Source organism: Perca flavescens, chromosome 4 (genome assembly GCF_004354835.1).
Source record: "Perca flavescens isolate YP-PL-M2 chromosome 4, PFLA_1.0, whole genome shotgun sequence".
Classification (NCBI taxonomy): domain Eukaryota; kingdom Metazoa; phylum Chordata; class Actinopteri; order Perciformes; family Percidae; genus Perca; species Perca flavescens.
Window position 1 is genome coordinate 2,709,643 of NC_041334.1, and position 16,051 is coordinate 2,725,693.

Consider the following 16,051-nt stretch of genomic DNA (forward strand, 5'->3'; position numbering starts at 1 on the left):
AGCCAGTGTGTGGCCGGCCTAACCCTTAAAAATGTTGTGGGAGGATAGGGCTTAAACTGAAGGGACATATAGGAACACAAGACCTAATTTTGAAAATGTCCTGTCTTGTCTGTGGGAACATAGGGCCTAATTTTAAGAAAGAATTTAGAAATGTGGGACCATAGGGCTGTGGGACCATTGGGCTGTGGGAACATAGGGCTGTGGGAACATATGGCTGTGGGAACATATGGCTGTGGGACCATAGGGCTGTGGGACCATTGGGCTGTGGGAACATAGGGCTGTGGGAACATATGGCTGTGGGAACATAGGGCTGTGGGACCATTGGGCTGTGGGAACATATGGCTGTGGGACCATAGGGCTGTGGGACCATTGGGCTGTGGGAACATAGGGCTGTGGGAACATAGGGCTGTGGGAACATATGGCTGTGGGAACATAGGGCTGTGGGACCATTGGGCTGTGGGAACATAGGGCTGTGGGACCATTGGGCTGTGGGACCATTGGGCTGTGGGACCATAGGGCTGACCCCGTTTCATAGACCCGCACACAGAACTCAATCTTGTTGTCATGGATGTTTTTCCGTCTCCAGGCATCCCCACGGCCATGCTGGAGCCCACCAGGCCGTTACCCACCTTACCCTCCCGACGGACACACTCCACCTCCGAGCGGAAGCACGACCGCCACTCCCGCCCGGCGCGCCCGCCCGGTGACCGGCCCGCGCTGCCTGGCAACGGCAAACCCAACATCTGCGACGGCAACTTCAACACGGTGGCCTTCTTCAGACGGGAGATGTTCGTCTTCAAGGTGAGCAACAGGAAACCCGGTGAACACTCGCCAGGTCAGAGACAAAAAAAGACACGTTCACACAGTGGTGTAGTCTACGTGATACACAGGTACCCACTAAGAAAGCTCCAGGATTTCCATATACCCACTTAAAAATGCCCAATGACACGCAATAACATACTTTGCATTGTAATTTTGATATATTTTGAATTGTCATCTGTGTTTTTCTTCTTCTCATAAGCTAAATAAAGGGATTTTCACCGCAAATTGGTGCATACACGTGTGTCAGAATGCAGGGAATTAAGTTGTTGATGCTCAAAACTTCCCTGGGGGAGGACACCCAGACCCCCCACTATGAAATGCTCCCCCTCCCCCAACAGGCCCATTCTGGCCCATGTATACAGTATAGGCCCAAACATATACAGTACAGTATACCCACTACAATACATTAGACTACACCACTGCGTTCACACTCTAATATCTCTAAAATCAGCACAGATGTTTGGTGCACTTCTGCTGCTCCTCTGAAGATGTTATTTCAGATTAAAAATGATCGTCTTCAGTCATCACAAGGTGCAAAGCTTTGTTGGAAAAAATGAACATCCGTGTTTCTTTTAATTCTATGAAAAGCTGCCTGTTGTAAATTTGCATTGTTGATATACACTCTTTTTGATGAGTTGTGTTCTGTTCACCCACCAAAACTTGTTGCCATTTTACGTCTTGTTTTTGGGTCCATTGTTTTGTCTAGTGCTGGGATTAGTTGTTTGGTCTCTAAAATGTCAGAAAATGGGGAAAAATGTGGATCAGTGTTTCCCAAAGTCCCAAGATGACGTCCTCAAATGTCTCGTTTTGTCCCCAACTCAAAGATATTCAGTTTGCTGTCACAGAGGAGAGAAGAAACTAGAACAATATTCACATTTCACACGCTGACATCAGAGAAGTTTTGCATTTTTTCAGAAAACAAAATGAATCAAACTGATTAATCAATTATCAAAATAGTTGCCGATTTGTTTAAAATAGTTGACAACTAATCGATTCATCTTTTGCAGCTCTAAAGTGTTTAAATCACAAAAATAAATACACTTAGCTATCAAACATCTCAGAAATCTGACAGTGTAAAAGGATCCAGGGTGCATGTTCCCACACACAAACACACACACACACACACACAGAGACAAACCGACAGGCACACAGACACACACACACAGACACACACACACACACACAAACACACACACACAGAGACACAGAGACAAACAGACACACACAGAGAGACAAACAGACAGACACACACACACACACCCCCACACACACACATTATCTCGTCTTTTGAGAACAGGATTCTGTCCTTTATGTAATTAACTGCTGCAGAGGCTGAGTCATCCTGCCCTGAGTGTCTCTATAAAACAGGCTGACACGTCTTGGGGATTTAGATGAAGCTTAATTGAACATTAAGTGAGGAGGATGCAGGACGTGAGCGGCTGTGAGCGAGGCGCGGTTGCTCTGCAGCTCAGGAAGTAACGATCGCTCCGACGCTGGCTCATTACGGGGTCAATTCCCACCGGAGAAGCCCCATCTTACTGCGACGCCCCCCTCGGATGGAAGCAGCGGTGCAAGACGTATTCAGAGCCTTTTACTGCTGTTAAAATAGATAGTTAGAAGTTAAAGTCCTGCATTAAAAATGTGACTTCAGTAAAAGTCTGTAAGTATCATCAGGAAAATGTAGTTAAAGTTATGTGTGTGTGTGTGTGTGTGTGTGTGTGTGGGTGTGGGTGTGTCAGTCTGTCTTTCTTTCTATTAACTAAGCAGATCATTAGAAGCGAATGAAGTCGAACTGGGAGCAGCTGCTCCATGAGTTATTTTAGGCTCAGGTGTGTTTATAATATATGCTGCATATACATTTTCCTTTATGTGGAACAGCTCCTTCAAACTGGGTCGTTATCTGCTAATTCCTACCGTACACTAAACAACTCATGACTCCATCTCACACCTAACGTTAAAGACGGTCAGAACATGTAAAGACTGGGGATTTTGCAGGGTCACACGTTGCAAGACTACAACTAGATTCGTTTTGAAAAATTTAACCAAGCTAGCTAGCTACCGCTAGCGTTAGCTGTAAGCTTGAGGGAAAGTTTGTCGATTGTGGCGGCAGCACCCAGAGCTCTGTGTTTATCTGCCGGTAAAACTGTCCCGTTGGATGGCGCGCTTCATAAGGCTATGTTCACATGCTCACCCGTTTTCAAAGTTTTTAATATCAGAAATATGGGTTTCTTTGAACCAAATTGCCCAAAAATAGCATGGATGTACGTTGTATGGAACCCATACAACATTTAAACAAAAATAATGATTCTTTTTGGGTGTTTAATTCAATTTTATAGCATTTAAACATTTTTTTAAATGGTTTCAAAACCGTATCCTGACTCAACTTTGACAGTCTGTGATCCACCACAACATCCTCTGATCTTAACTCATAGCAGTGGTGTAGTCTATGTGATACGCAGGTATACGCAGTATACCCACTAAGAAAGCTCCAGGATTTCCATATACCCACTTAAAATGCCCAATGACACGCAACAACATACTTTCCATTATATTTTCAATATATTTTGAATCGCCATCTGTGTTTTTCTTCTTCATATAGGCTAAATAAAGATATTTCCACCGTAAATTGGTGCATTAAAGTTATCTGAATGCAGGAAATTAAGTCTTTGATGCTCAAAATAACCCTGGGGCAGGACAACCAGACGCCCCCACTGGGCTATATATATATATAGGCCAATATATTTACATACAGTACAGTATACCCACTACAATACATTAGACTACATCACTGACTCATAGTAAAAATAATTCATAATTTCTGCTTTTTTTAAGTAAAAAATGTTGTATAATATTATGTAGTTAGGTTTATTGACCATACATTTAAAAAAAAAAAGTGTTGAAAAAAGTGACAGAAATTTTTAAAAAAGCAGCAAAAGCATAGAAAAAAAGTGACAAAAATGTCGGAAAAGGCACCAAAAAGAGTTAATTTTCAATCCACAAGGAACACACGTTCATGGTCGACGGGAAGACAGCACAAGGGTTAACCTGCCAGCGTCTGTTTTACATTATATTCCTCTACAGAGTAAACCATGTGTTCAAAGAAGTCCTGAGCGCTTTTTCAAAAGCCACCGCCGACTTGTTTTTCTGCAGCTCAGGGCGTCTTTTTGAAGTTGAAAAAAACAACCTACGTCAAGCGCTTTTTTGACAGCCGACCAATGACAAGCGGACTAGCCAGACCTGCCGTTTCCATAACAACACAAAATGGAGTCGGAACACAGCGAGTTACATGATGCTCCCTGATCAGGGAACTCACTTTATGTGACGTTAGCAGCAGCACTCTCTCTCTCTCTCTCTCTCTCTCTCTCTCTCTCTCTCTCTCTCTCTATTCTTTCTCTAGCGCCCTAGTCAACTTTTTATTGTCAAAAAAGACTCTAAGTCTAAGCTTACGGTTAAAAATCGACCATAAACAACCAAGGGGGTTAGCTTCGCTTCAGAACTCGAACCTCCCGTTAGCATTCCATTGATTCCCATTCATTTTGACGTCACTTTGACAGCGAATAACTTTACATCTGAAGCGTTTAAAGACTCTATTTGTCCATTGTTTATTTCTAAAGAAACACAACAATGTATAAAAGACTCCATTACCTTGTACCTCACGTTATGGCTCAGTAGCAGACGGTTTTGTAAAAATAGGCTAACGATTGTGTCACATAGCAGAGGAATTACCGTATAGTACAGGAGAAGCTCGCAGGCAGTTTCGACTTACATGAGCTGTTTAAGTTTAATTACTGATGTTAACTAACTTTTAGTGATCAATAATTAGCCTGTGCCTATGTTATCTCTTTACATATACATACGCTCTCCGTCTCTGTAAGATTGGGAATGATTGAGATTTCTCTTGGCACAGCTACCAGAAGACTTACAACTTTCAGACAGGTTGCTCACGTCACATTTACGTTGTCTCTGTCAGTTGGAGGCTGTGCAGTAATGCTAGCGCTCACCGGAAAAGTGACTTCTAATATCCGTCACTGGTCTCCGTCCAGAGCGATCTGAACGGGATCTGTTGGTCCATTTTATGTACTGTCTATGTAAACAACACTGGCTTTAGCCGTTTGTTGCTTCCTGTTTGGTGCTGGAGGGAGCGCACCCATTGGTTGTGGATTTAACTTCACTACCGTGACTTCAAACTTTCGATAATATCAAACACGTTTATAGAAAATTATGTGTCTACTTTTTTTTTTGCGTGCAGTAAGTCAGAAATGTATCTTCGCAACATTGCCTTAGCATGTAGAAATATGTTGCACTCTGGTATCGTGTACCGAGGCAGTTAAACACAAAAGCCTTTCGATGACTTCAAAAATGCATCATCATCATCATCATCGACCAGAAACGCGCGGCCAAGTTTCTCTTCCCTTTAACTCTGGGACACAAAGAGCGCTAAGAGGCAGTGGGCGTTTGAAAGGAGACACTCATTATGGGATGTCTCCACGGCGAGAAACACTCATGGCTTCTTTTGCTAGATGTGAGAAGCATTGATTTTCCTTTTTCTCTCTCTTTGGGTTCACACAGAAAAACATTAGCGGCCAGCAGATGATGTCGGATCATTTGAGACGGGGTGTGTGTGTGTGTGTGTGTGTGTGTGTGTGTGTGTGCGTGTGTGTGTGTGCTCGGCGCTCAGTGGGGACTGTGCTTGGCTGTGTCCTACATTCGCCGAAGCCAAATGATAATGAGCTCAGATTGATGCTCGCCTTCTTCTTCCTGCCTTCTCTGTTCTTTGCTTTGTCTCCTCTCGTCTTTTGGCTTCCTGCGCCTTTCCTCTTCCTTTCCTTCCACCACATACCTTGCATCACCTCACTTTTCTTATCCGTGTCTTCTGTTTGTCTTCTTTTCTCACAGCTTCATCTTTTATCCACCCCACCAGAATCATAATACTTTAGTAATCCCATCAGGGGAATTGATCAGTGAAATTTAAAGCTAAAATAAGAGCCAACAAGTGTATAATGTAACATAGCTACAACAAGTGCAGAAAAGTTAAGTAAACATAGGTTAAAAAGAAACGTGCATTTGACAAAACCAACTAGGGATGGATGTTGAATACCCAGTGCCTCGTTTCGGTGCAACTCAAATGCCTGCGCTGCTCTAAGGTGCTCTAAAACTGATATTACGGGAAACCGAAGCATCAGTTTAGTTCAATTTTATAAATATAGCACGTTCAAAAACATTTAAAATCTTAAAATCACTCCCGAAATGGACAGGATGCCTGTGGCGAGAGGCTAAAACTGGGGTTATATGTTACAATAGTCGAGACGTCATGAATGCATGTATATCTCGATGTCTTTGCCGCTAGTTAACCTCACACTTGACAGCAGGTAGAGTTAGCCTACCGTTAGCTAGTAGCTGGTTTAAACACGGTTAAAAAAGCTGACAGCTAAACGGTCTAACGTGTTGCTGTATTTCACTGGAAAGGATTTCAACAGCGGGACGTCCAACAGTCTGCAGCTGAAGACACAGAGGAGTCTAGCTGAGCTTTGAGACACGGCGGACACTGCCGTAGTTGTCGGTTGTCGGAGAAACGACACAGACCGGACTAAATTATGTGTTCAAGTGCACCTCGTAGGCTCACGGTGCATTTCAACGTTGATGCCTCTCATGACTTTAAATCTCAAACGTGTGACCCGCTGTGTTGCAGGACCGGTGGTTTTGGCGTCTGAGGAACAACAAGGTGCAGGAGGGTTATCCCATGCAGATCGATCAGTTCTGGAAGGGCCTGCCGCCTCGCATCGACGCTGCCTACGAGAGATCTGATGGCAAATTTGTCTTCTTCAAAGGTATGTCAGGAAGAATACTCACTTTTTGTTTCTCTCATATTCAACATCTATGTATCAGTTCTGCCTTCAGTCTCATGGGTCCAGAAGGCCGGTAAAGACACCAATTTATTAGTTTTTTTTGTCATTTGAGTGGCATCATTTTCAAAACCCTACAAATGACTAGATGTGGATCAGTGTTTCCCAAAGTCCCAGGATGATGTCCTCAAATGTCTTGTGTTGTCCACAATTCAAAGATATTCAGTTAGCTGTCACAGAGAGAAGAAACTAAAAGATATTCACATGTAACAAGCTGATACCAGAGAAGATTTACTTTTCGTTTATAAAAACCTGTTTAATTGATTGTCAATATAGTTGCTGATTAATTTATTGGTTGACAACTTATCGATTAACCTTTGCAGCTCTATTATTCTTACAGTCCTTGGTCAGATGGGTTCTTCTTGCTTTAAAGCAATCATCATGTTTTGTGTGGAGTGGACAGCTCGATGTGACGGGCTAACGGAAAGAGCGTGCAATCCATCAAAATCAGCAGTCATAAATCAGAATAATCTTCATGAATATTGTAAGGAATTATTTTAAATAACGCCCTAAGGCCTGTCAAATCTGACTCCAATGTATTCATTTCCGTGCCTTCTTTCATCGGACTTAAGTTTACCAGAACACAAGGATCAATCTGAGACAAAGAGTTCAGTTAAGCAAGTCCAGCATAAGAGTTACAACACAATTGTGGGTTCACAAAACAGAGACTAAGTTTCCTTAGCGACATTAAGTCGAAGCTCAGTCCACCAAGATCTCCTCCGAAATGAACTCCGATCTAAGCTTTCCCTGTGTCTTTATTCTCTCCTCACAGGGGGGTGTCTTCTAGTTTCTAGACAGTAACAAAAACGAAAAATGAAGAGTTATCTTCATAAATCCAAACATCAAGGTTGGGGCCTCTGTGTGATGCAACTTCCTCTCCTAATCTCTTAACTTTTTTTTTTAAATGTTCCTGTTCTTCTGCTTATCTATCTGGTACACAATGCATTCGTATGCCATAAAATGCTTAAACAACAGTTAAAGGCTTAATGTGTCAGAGACATTTCCTTGAACCAGTTCATCAATGACTGCACACAGCTAATATTCTACAATATCTAGACCAAAGTTCAGGACAGTTCAGTTGATTCTGGCTTTAACGCGCCCATATTATGCTCATTTTCAGGTTCATAATTGTATTTTGAGGTTGTACAAGAAGAGGTTTACATGGTTTAATTTTCAAAGAACACCATATTTTTGTTGTACTGCACATTGCTGCAGCTTCTCTTTTCACCCTGTGTTCAGGTCTCTGTTTTAGCTACAGTAGCTAGGTAAGGATCACATCATCTAGCTAGCAGTTTCTCCAACTTCAGTTAGTACAAGGCAGGATTAGCCGGGAGACTTTTTGGAAACAAGGGCGCACTTCCAACTTTGCGTGGAATACCTTCAGAACAGGGACATGGAAGTAGTTCTTTAGTAGATTATGGTGAACTTGTGTGTGTTGTAGCAGTGTTTTGCCATTGAGAATGATGGGTCTAACCGGTAGCATGCTAGCGCTAGAATGCTAGTGGTTAGCACCCTCGTTTCAGCCAGTGACGTAGAAAGCCCTGCAGATTTTGAACAGCTCCCCCAGAGACTGAAGGCAGGACACATTCAGAAACCGTATCTCACTCGAAACAGCATGGATGGTTTTTTTTCCAAGTTTGTATGCGTATGGAAGCACCAGAGACACAAAATAACACCCCAAATCTCAGAAAAAAATTATTTCTTTTTCATAATATGGGCACTTTAAAATGAAGTGATGGATTTATGGACAAAATGACCAACAATGTCCTTGGAAAATCTTTTATTTCTGTTGACACTGAAAAGGTTAAAGACTATTGTGTCATCATCTAGAAACTTGGTAGCAACAAATGGCACTTTGTGTGACATTTAAAATGAGAACAATTGTTTGCCTGAATACATCTGATATCTGTGATTACTCACAACGGTGACACACCGAAATATTAACAGGTTTCACTGCAGCTACTTCAGCTTTTCTTCTCTCCCTCTTCGTCTCTTTGCTCTCTTTGCAGCTCTAAAAATGACTGTATATTCTGCCAGTGCAGCTAAGAGACAGAGGAAGGTGTTAAGAGAGAGAAACAAACTTTAGTCTATGACTACGGGAACCCATCGAGTCTCGCGGATATCTCTCCAGATGTTCAGTCCGACTCCGCTTTAGCTCGTTAACTTGCAGTTCCAATTAGCTATTAATGTTGTTATAAAATGTATTATGTTTCCGTCAACTGCTCTTGCAAGCTCGCTGGGGGGGTTAATGAGTCATAAATGATTTAATATACTATTAGAAAATTGGCATCGTTGCAAATTTGATCTATTAAGTTTTGATTACGTGCGCAAGTCTTTCTCACGCAGCTGCTCTGAAGAAATTGAGCCGATTTTTGCTCTTCGTCTTCAGTGGACACAAAAACCTTTCTGAAACGATTCTCTGCCGCCATCTGACATCTGCTCCAGCGTGATTAGACGCTGTCCTGCTCTCTGCATGCCCTCCTCGTCCTGCTGAAAATATCTTTAATAAAGTGTGAAAAAGAGAATGGAAACGCAGCCGGCCTAAAGTAATAGATTTTTAGTCTATGTATGAAACCGCCATCATCCTTTGCCGGCTCTCTCTCTCTCTTTCTGCTTCCATCTCTATCTCACTCTTTCTTACTTTCTTTGTATCACACACACACACACACACCGACATCTTCTGATGGAGTGTCCTGCTATCGCGGTCGGCCAGGAGCAGATATTAATAGCTTCACTCTCTCAGCTGCTGACTTTCTCTCTCTCTCTCACACACACACACACACACACACAGACACGCACACACAGACACACATACACACACAGACACACACACACAGAGACACACACAGAGACAGACACACACACACACACACACAGACACACATACACACACAGAGACACACACACACACACACACACACACAGACACATACACACACAGAGACACACACAGAGACACACACAGAGACACCCACACACACACACACACACACACACACACACAGACACACACAGAGACACCCACACACACACACACACACACACAGAGACAGACATACACACACAGAAACACACACACACACACACAGACATACATACACACAGAGACACACACAGAGAGACACATACACAGAGACACCCACACACACAGACACACACACACACACACAGAGACACACACTCACACACAGACACATAGACACACACACAGACACACACATAGAGACACACGCACACAGAGACACACACACACACACAGTGATGTGTCTTGCACACACTGTGGACAGAGAACACACACAGAGAGAATTAGCAGGGTTTGTAGTGAGTGAGTAGGTTTCTGTTTTTGGTTTGCAGGTAAAATGTCTTCTCGGTGAGCTGGCCTGGGGAGGCATAAAACATTTACTTTCAGTGGGTTTACCGCTTCATGGCACTTCTGTCCTGTGTTTCTATTTTTACCGCGTGGATGACGTAGGACAGAAAACAGCACTACCCAAAAATCCAGAGGCAGCTGACAGGTCACTTATACCGGTTGGAAAATAGCTCAATCATTGTCCTTCAGTACAATTTTGTGTCGCTTTTTTTGAGGTAGGCTACTTACAATTTTACTCCAGCACAGTAAATAGAGCACTTGGAAATGAACTGAGACCCCCCACCCCCCCCCCCACCACCACCTCACACACACACACACACACACACACACACACACACACACCTATAGTTTGTTTGCTGTCTTTTGGGGTTTGGCGCACAACTAGGCGGGCCAAAATTTAATATGAGCCTAAATTAACTTGCGGGCCAGATCCAAATCTGCGAACGGCCCAGTTTGGCCCGCGAGCCTTGAGTTTGACACGTGGTTTAGACATTATGGCTGGAAGTCTAAATCCTTATGGAGAAAATGACGAGACTTTTTACTTCCCGGAACCAGACATGAGGTAATAAGGTAATAAAGGGGAAGAGGTGTGTGTAAGAATCCAACCGATCTTTCCCCTCCCCCTGCAGGCGATAAGTTCTGGGTGTTTAAGGAAGTGATGGCCGAGCCCGGTTACCCCCACAGCCTGGTGGAGCTGGGCAGCTGCCTCCCCAAAGACGGCATCGACACAGCGCTGCGCTGGGAGCCCGTCGGGAAAACCTACTTCTTCAAAGGAGACCAGTACTGGCGCTACAACGAGGAGAAGCACACGGCGGATCCAGGGTACCCCAAACCCATCACCGTGTGGAAGGGAGTACCGGACGCACCGCAGGGGGCCTTCATCAGCAGGGAGGGATGTGAGTACCCGCTATTCATACACTTAGACATCCAGACTTCTTTTTTTCATACGGTACGTTAGGATAAAAATGTCGTTCGTTGTGATCTCAATCGTTCAGACTTGATGTTTGAGGGGGCTTTCACACCTACTTCGCTTGGCGCGGACTTTTGGACATTTTCAGTTCAAATCTGCAGGTTGCTGATTTCCCAAACTACGGAGCAACTTGTGGTCCAAATCACTGAACACACGTGCGTTAATTGCACGTTGATATTGTCTTTATGTAGTCGGTCGCTTTCATAAAATACTATTAGCTGACGAGTACTTGCAGTTTTTTGGGGGCTTTTCATCACATCTGCCTGTATGTGGGAGACTGTGTGTTGTTGGTGAATCACTTCATGTTTTCTCTCTCTCCCTCTCTACCGTCCCGTTTGTCTCCCAGCTACAGTGTGTGTGTGTGTGTGTGTGTGTGTGTGTGTGTGTGTGTGTGTGTGTGTCTCACAGGCATTACATAATATTGCCCTTCAATAAAAGCAACCAACTGCTGGGACTGAAATACTGTAGCTGCCTGTAACTGCCGTGTCACAATCAAAATCTTATTGCCTGTGACGAGATTCTGCGTCACAGCTGAGAGAAGGGAGCTGAGGACACTGTCGGATGTTTTTCACTTGAAGAAGAAGCTTTTGTTAAAGAGGGAAGGACTGTTTGTCTCCTGAGAGGGAGCTTTTTCAGGAACTGAGGAAAACATGGAGTTACCTAGTCGTAGCGTCGTCGTTGAATGCTCAATAAACTTTTGTATTAATGGAGTTATTTTAACATTTACTCTTTACGTTTCCTCACAAAACTCAACCCACTAATCTCCATTTCCTGTTCTCTTTCCTTTACCTTCTTCCCTCCCTCCTTTCTTCCTCCATTCCTCCCTCTCTCCCTTCCTTCCTTCCCTATTTCATTCCCTCCCCTCCTTCCTTCCTTCCTTCCTTCCACCTAACTTCCTCCCTCCCTCCCTCTGTCCCTCCCTCCTTCCCTACTTTCTTCCTCCCTACCTTCCTCCCTCTCTCCCTTCCTTCCTTTCTGCATCCCTGCCTCCCTTCCTTTCTTTCTCCCTCCCTGCCCCTCCCTCCCTTCCTCCCATCTTCAGACTACACGTACTTCTACAAGGGGAAGGATTACTGGAAGTTCGACAACCAGAAGCTGACAGTGGAACCCGGGTATCCAAAGTCGATCCTGCGCGACTGGATGGGCTGCGACCAGTCCGACATGGAGCGCTCCGGCAGCAAGGGTAACCGCGGAGACCGCCAGTTGCCCCTCGACGACGTGGACATCATGGTGACCATCAACGACGTGCCGACGACGGTCAACGCCATCGCCGTGGTGATCCCCTGCATCCTGTCGCTGTGCATCCTGGTGCTGGTGTACACCATATTCCAGTTTAAAAACAAAGGAGTGCAGCAGAACACCATGACTCAGCACTATTACAAATACCCGGTTCAGGAGTGGGTATGACAGGCAACTTTCCTTTTTAAAGGAGGTCAAAGTTCGTGGATTTAAGGGGGTCAAGCATCTCCATACTGTTAGCTAGCTTATGTTGGCTAATGGCCAGGAACGCTAGCGAAAAAAACAATGGAAAGTCAACACTGAAAGATGCTAATTGTGCAAGCTACTGATAAAAGTGCGGACACTGAAGATGCTCCGCGAGAAAAGATTCAGAAATTGGCTCACAGTGTGTGTGTGTGTGTGTGTTTGTGTGTGGGTGCGTGTGTGCGTGCGTGTGTGTGCACTTGAGTGTTAAACAGCTACTGATTTTGGCTTTTTCCCATTCCTCACCGGGTGAGAATGCGTAAAACGAACATGGCTGATCACAGCGAGAACAAGTCCGCAAAGACTGATTAGTCAACAACCTCTCTGGTTAAGTAAAACGGGGTCTTACGAGCGACGCCAAACTTTGTTTGACTATTTCTTCTTGGACCTGCAACATGACTCTTCTTCTCAGTAACAATTAAAAAAAAAAGAAAGAGGATTTGGAGCAAAAATGATATGCTCCTCAAAGCCAGACAACACCATAAAACAACTTGTACAACTACTTACTATTGAAATTTTGAAGAAGAAAAAAGAGAAAAGAAATGGTTTAAAAATATCAAACTTGAAAATAAAAATGTAGGTAGAAAAGGCCCTAACAAAAAGAAAACCAAGGATCTTTCCGTGGATCTGTGAATTTTAATTAATTAATTTATAGTTGTATAGTTGTAGTGTGCTGTAAAACTGTCAAAGAGGACCTTTTTCTCTCTTTCTTTCACCACCCACAACAACAAACATCTTCATCACCATTAACTCAGACCTTTGTCAACTTAAAACTCCCCTGCTTTGATTCACACAGCTTGGAGCAACAGGTTTTTGGAAATGTAGAATAGCTAGTCATCGGCGTATAATGATACAATGCATGGTTGACAGTTCAACAGGGTTATCTCTGCTTAATTTTAAACACATTGGCTCATATTTAACAAGCTGCACACAACCAGGGCTCGTATTTATCAAACTTTTACTTGTCTCAAGACCGAGTCAAGACAAAGACCAGACCAGCGCGAGTCCCACACTGCATGACACGATAAAATGTGAAAAATATTAAAGCTTTAGTGCGTAACTTTTTGATATTAATGACGTCTGTTACATTGAAGCCATTGCCATATTGAATTCCTCATGGGGGCGACAGAAACTACGCACTATAGCTTAAACCATAGGCACTCCTGAAATTGATCTGAAAGATTTACATTCCCATTAGACACCTACAGAAAACAAGAATCGTTTTCAGTCACGACTAGTATTGCTTACTTACATAGCTACTATGTATAGCTAAAACTCGTTTTTTTTTTAGATGGTTTAGGTAACCCGATTTTATTACCAAGTATTTGGCTGACCTCTCCGGGACAGCCAGAGCTTCTTCTCCTGTCTCCCGGATATTATACCACTTTTCTATTTTATGGCATGTAGCAGATGTGCAAAACAAGAACATTTAGTATTCATTAAGTTTATAATCATATTCAAGTTCTTTGACCTACCTTTTCTACCAGCAGCAGACTTTCTTGCAGTAGAATTTTATTTCCATTTCTGCCTGTTTCTTAATAATTCATCCATATTTATATATTGTAAATATGTTAAAATATAATATAAAATCATGTTTTTACATGTTTTTTTACATTTAATAATTGCTACTTAAGATATTAAGGATTTCGCACTAATACTATGAGCCTTTTTTGAAAAATGTACGTGTGTTTTTTGCACCTTTTTAGGAATAAACATATGACAGATGTAGGGTAAATCCTTGCGTCTGATTGGCTCTTCCTGCTCTGAACATGCATGTAATTATTCACACACAACTGCTCTCAAATATTACTCTTACACTTTGCTGTTAAGTCGGAGCAAGTTGCTTGGTAACTGTGTCCGAACGCTTCACAAAGAACTTTTTTTTAATCCTTGGTCTTGAGCGTAATTCTTAGAGGTTTGATAAATTCGGGCCCTGAGCTAAACTAGTTATAGTTTGTTTCTCGAGTCTTCATCCTCGTCTTTGTCCGTGTCCCAATTCAGGGGCTGAACCGAGCGTCCTCCGAAATGTGACTGTCCGTTATGCGCCGCTCCTGTTGCCTAGTGACGGCTGCAGCTGATAAGTGATCAAAACTGTAACTACAGCACCGAAATGGAGCCAGAAGTTGTTCTTTTTATTTGGTTATAAATGTCTCAAAAAGAGGCCAATAACTAATAAACACTCTTTTCTGTGAACATCTCTTGTCTCCGAGATGGGCTCTTTGAGCAGGACTGGTTGGCTAGTTGACGTAAGCACAGTTTTTGTAGCTTCTATGCTCAAAAAGTTCATTGTTTTGCCTAAAACATTCTCAGAAGAGAATTTAATGATGAAATAGCAGACGAAAATTGTAAAAGAAAAATAAATCTTGGTTGTTAGCGTTTGGAAGCCAGACAACAGCATAAAACAATTTGTACACTTGAACTACTTACTATTGAAATTTTGAAGAAGAAAAAAAGAGAAAAGAAATGGTTTAAAAATATCAAACTTGAAGATAACAATGTAGGTAGAAAAGACTATAACAAAAAGAAAACCAAGCATCTTTCCGTGGATCTGTGAATTTTGGGTTGTTAGCGTTTGTGTTTTGCCTGTGCTTCTGATTGAATGCCGAAATGAAAGCTGGGTATCCTGGGGCTGCGAAGGATACACAGTTATGATACACAGTTACAGTTAGGTCCTCCAAATTCTGTAAAAGGAGGCCGCATTTGTGGACCTTTTGAAGGATCCTTGGAAATGAAATGAAATGGGACAGCCTTTGTTGTGCCGGTGTGACACAATCGGTCTACGACCGCAGCCTCTGAAGGCTGCAGCCCCTGAATTGGGACATAGCTAAAGATGCAAAACGTGTGGACGTAGAAAGAGACGGTAAAGGGACAGGGAGGGTTAGTATTAGTATGGTGACATCGGCCGAGCTTTATGAAGTACTTAATCCTACTGTCCGCCCTCTGTCATTTCTCTCTGTCCTCTTGTAATTCTCTCTGTCCGTCTGGCCTCTCCTCTCCTAGTCGCTTCATCCTCTGCGTCTATTTAATCTTCATCCCTTTTTACCTTCTCCGTGCTGCCCTGCCTCTTTACTAACTCACCATCTCTTTTTTTACGTCTTTTGATGTTCAGCATCTCACGCTGTCTCTATAAATACACCTTCTGTATCCAGTTTACTAAACACTACAGGTTGCGTTTCAGGCTGGCTGCTTTCAGTATGGTTTAATAAGTTTGTTTTTATTGTCGGTTAAAACTAAGGCGCTTGTAATTCGTCCCCAGTTTTTTCAAAAGTGCCAACATTTCTTGTTATCTTTTTGGCTCTAAAGTGTCGACACATGTCAAACACGCACTACTTTTTGAGTACTTAGAAACAATAGCCGTGTTGTGACACGTTTCTCTTTTGACAAGTTGTGTTGGAAAATGAGCTAAAACGTGATTTGTAATTCAAAGTGATCCATAATTTCTCTACTTCGCCTCCAGGCTTTACAGGAATGATCATTTATAGGTTTTATGTGTTTGTGGGACAC

At 42.9% G+C, this 16,051-nt stretch overlaps 1 protein-coding gene across 1 annotated transcript in view; it reads left to right on the forward strand.

Annotated features, from left to right (window-relative positions):
- Positions 1-13,853, forward strand: part of mmp24 (matrix metallopeptidase 24) — an 88,459-nt gene extending 74,606 nt beyond the window's left edge. Inside the window, exons 7-10 of the mRNA XM_028575801.1 lie at positions 587-801; positions 6,512-6,650; positions 10,725-10,991; positions 12,108-13,853. Coding sequence (XP_028431602.1) covers positions 587-801; positions 6,512-6,650; positions 10,725-10,991; positions 12,108-12,472 — 986 coding nt within the window. The 3' untranslated portion in view covers positions 12,473-13,853. The remainder of the gene's footprint in view (positions 1-586; positions 802-6,511; positions 6,651-10,724; positions 10,992-12,107) is intronic.
- Positions 13,854-16,051: the final 2,198 nt, after the last annotated feature.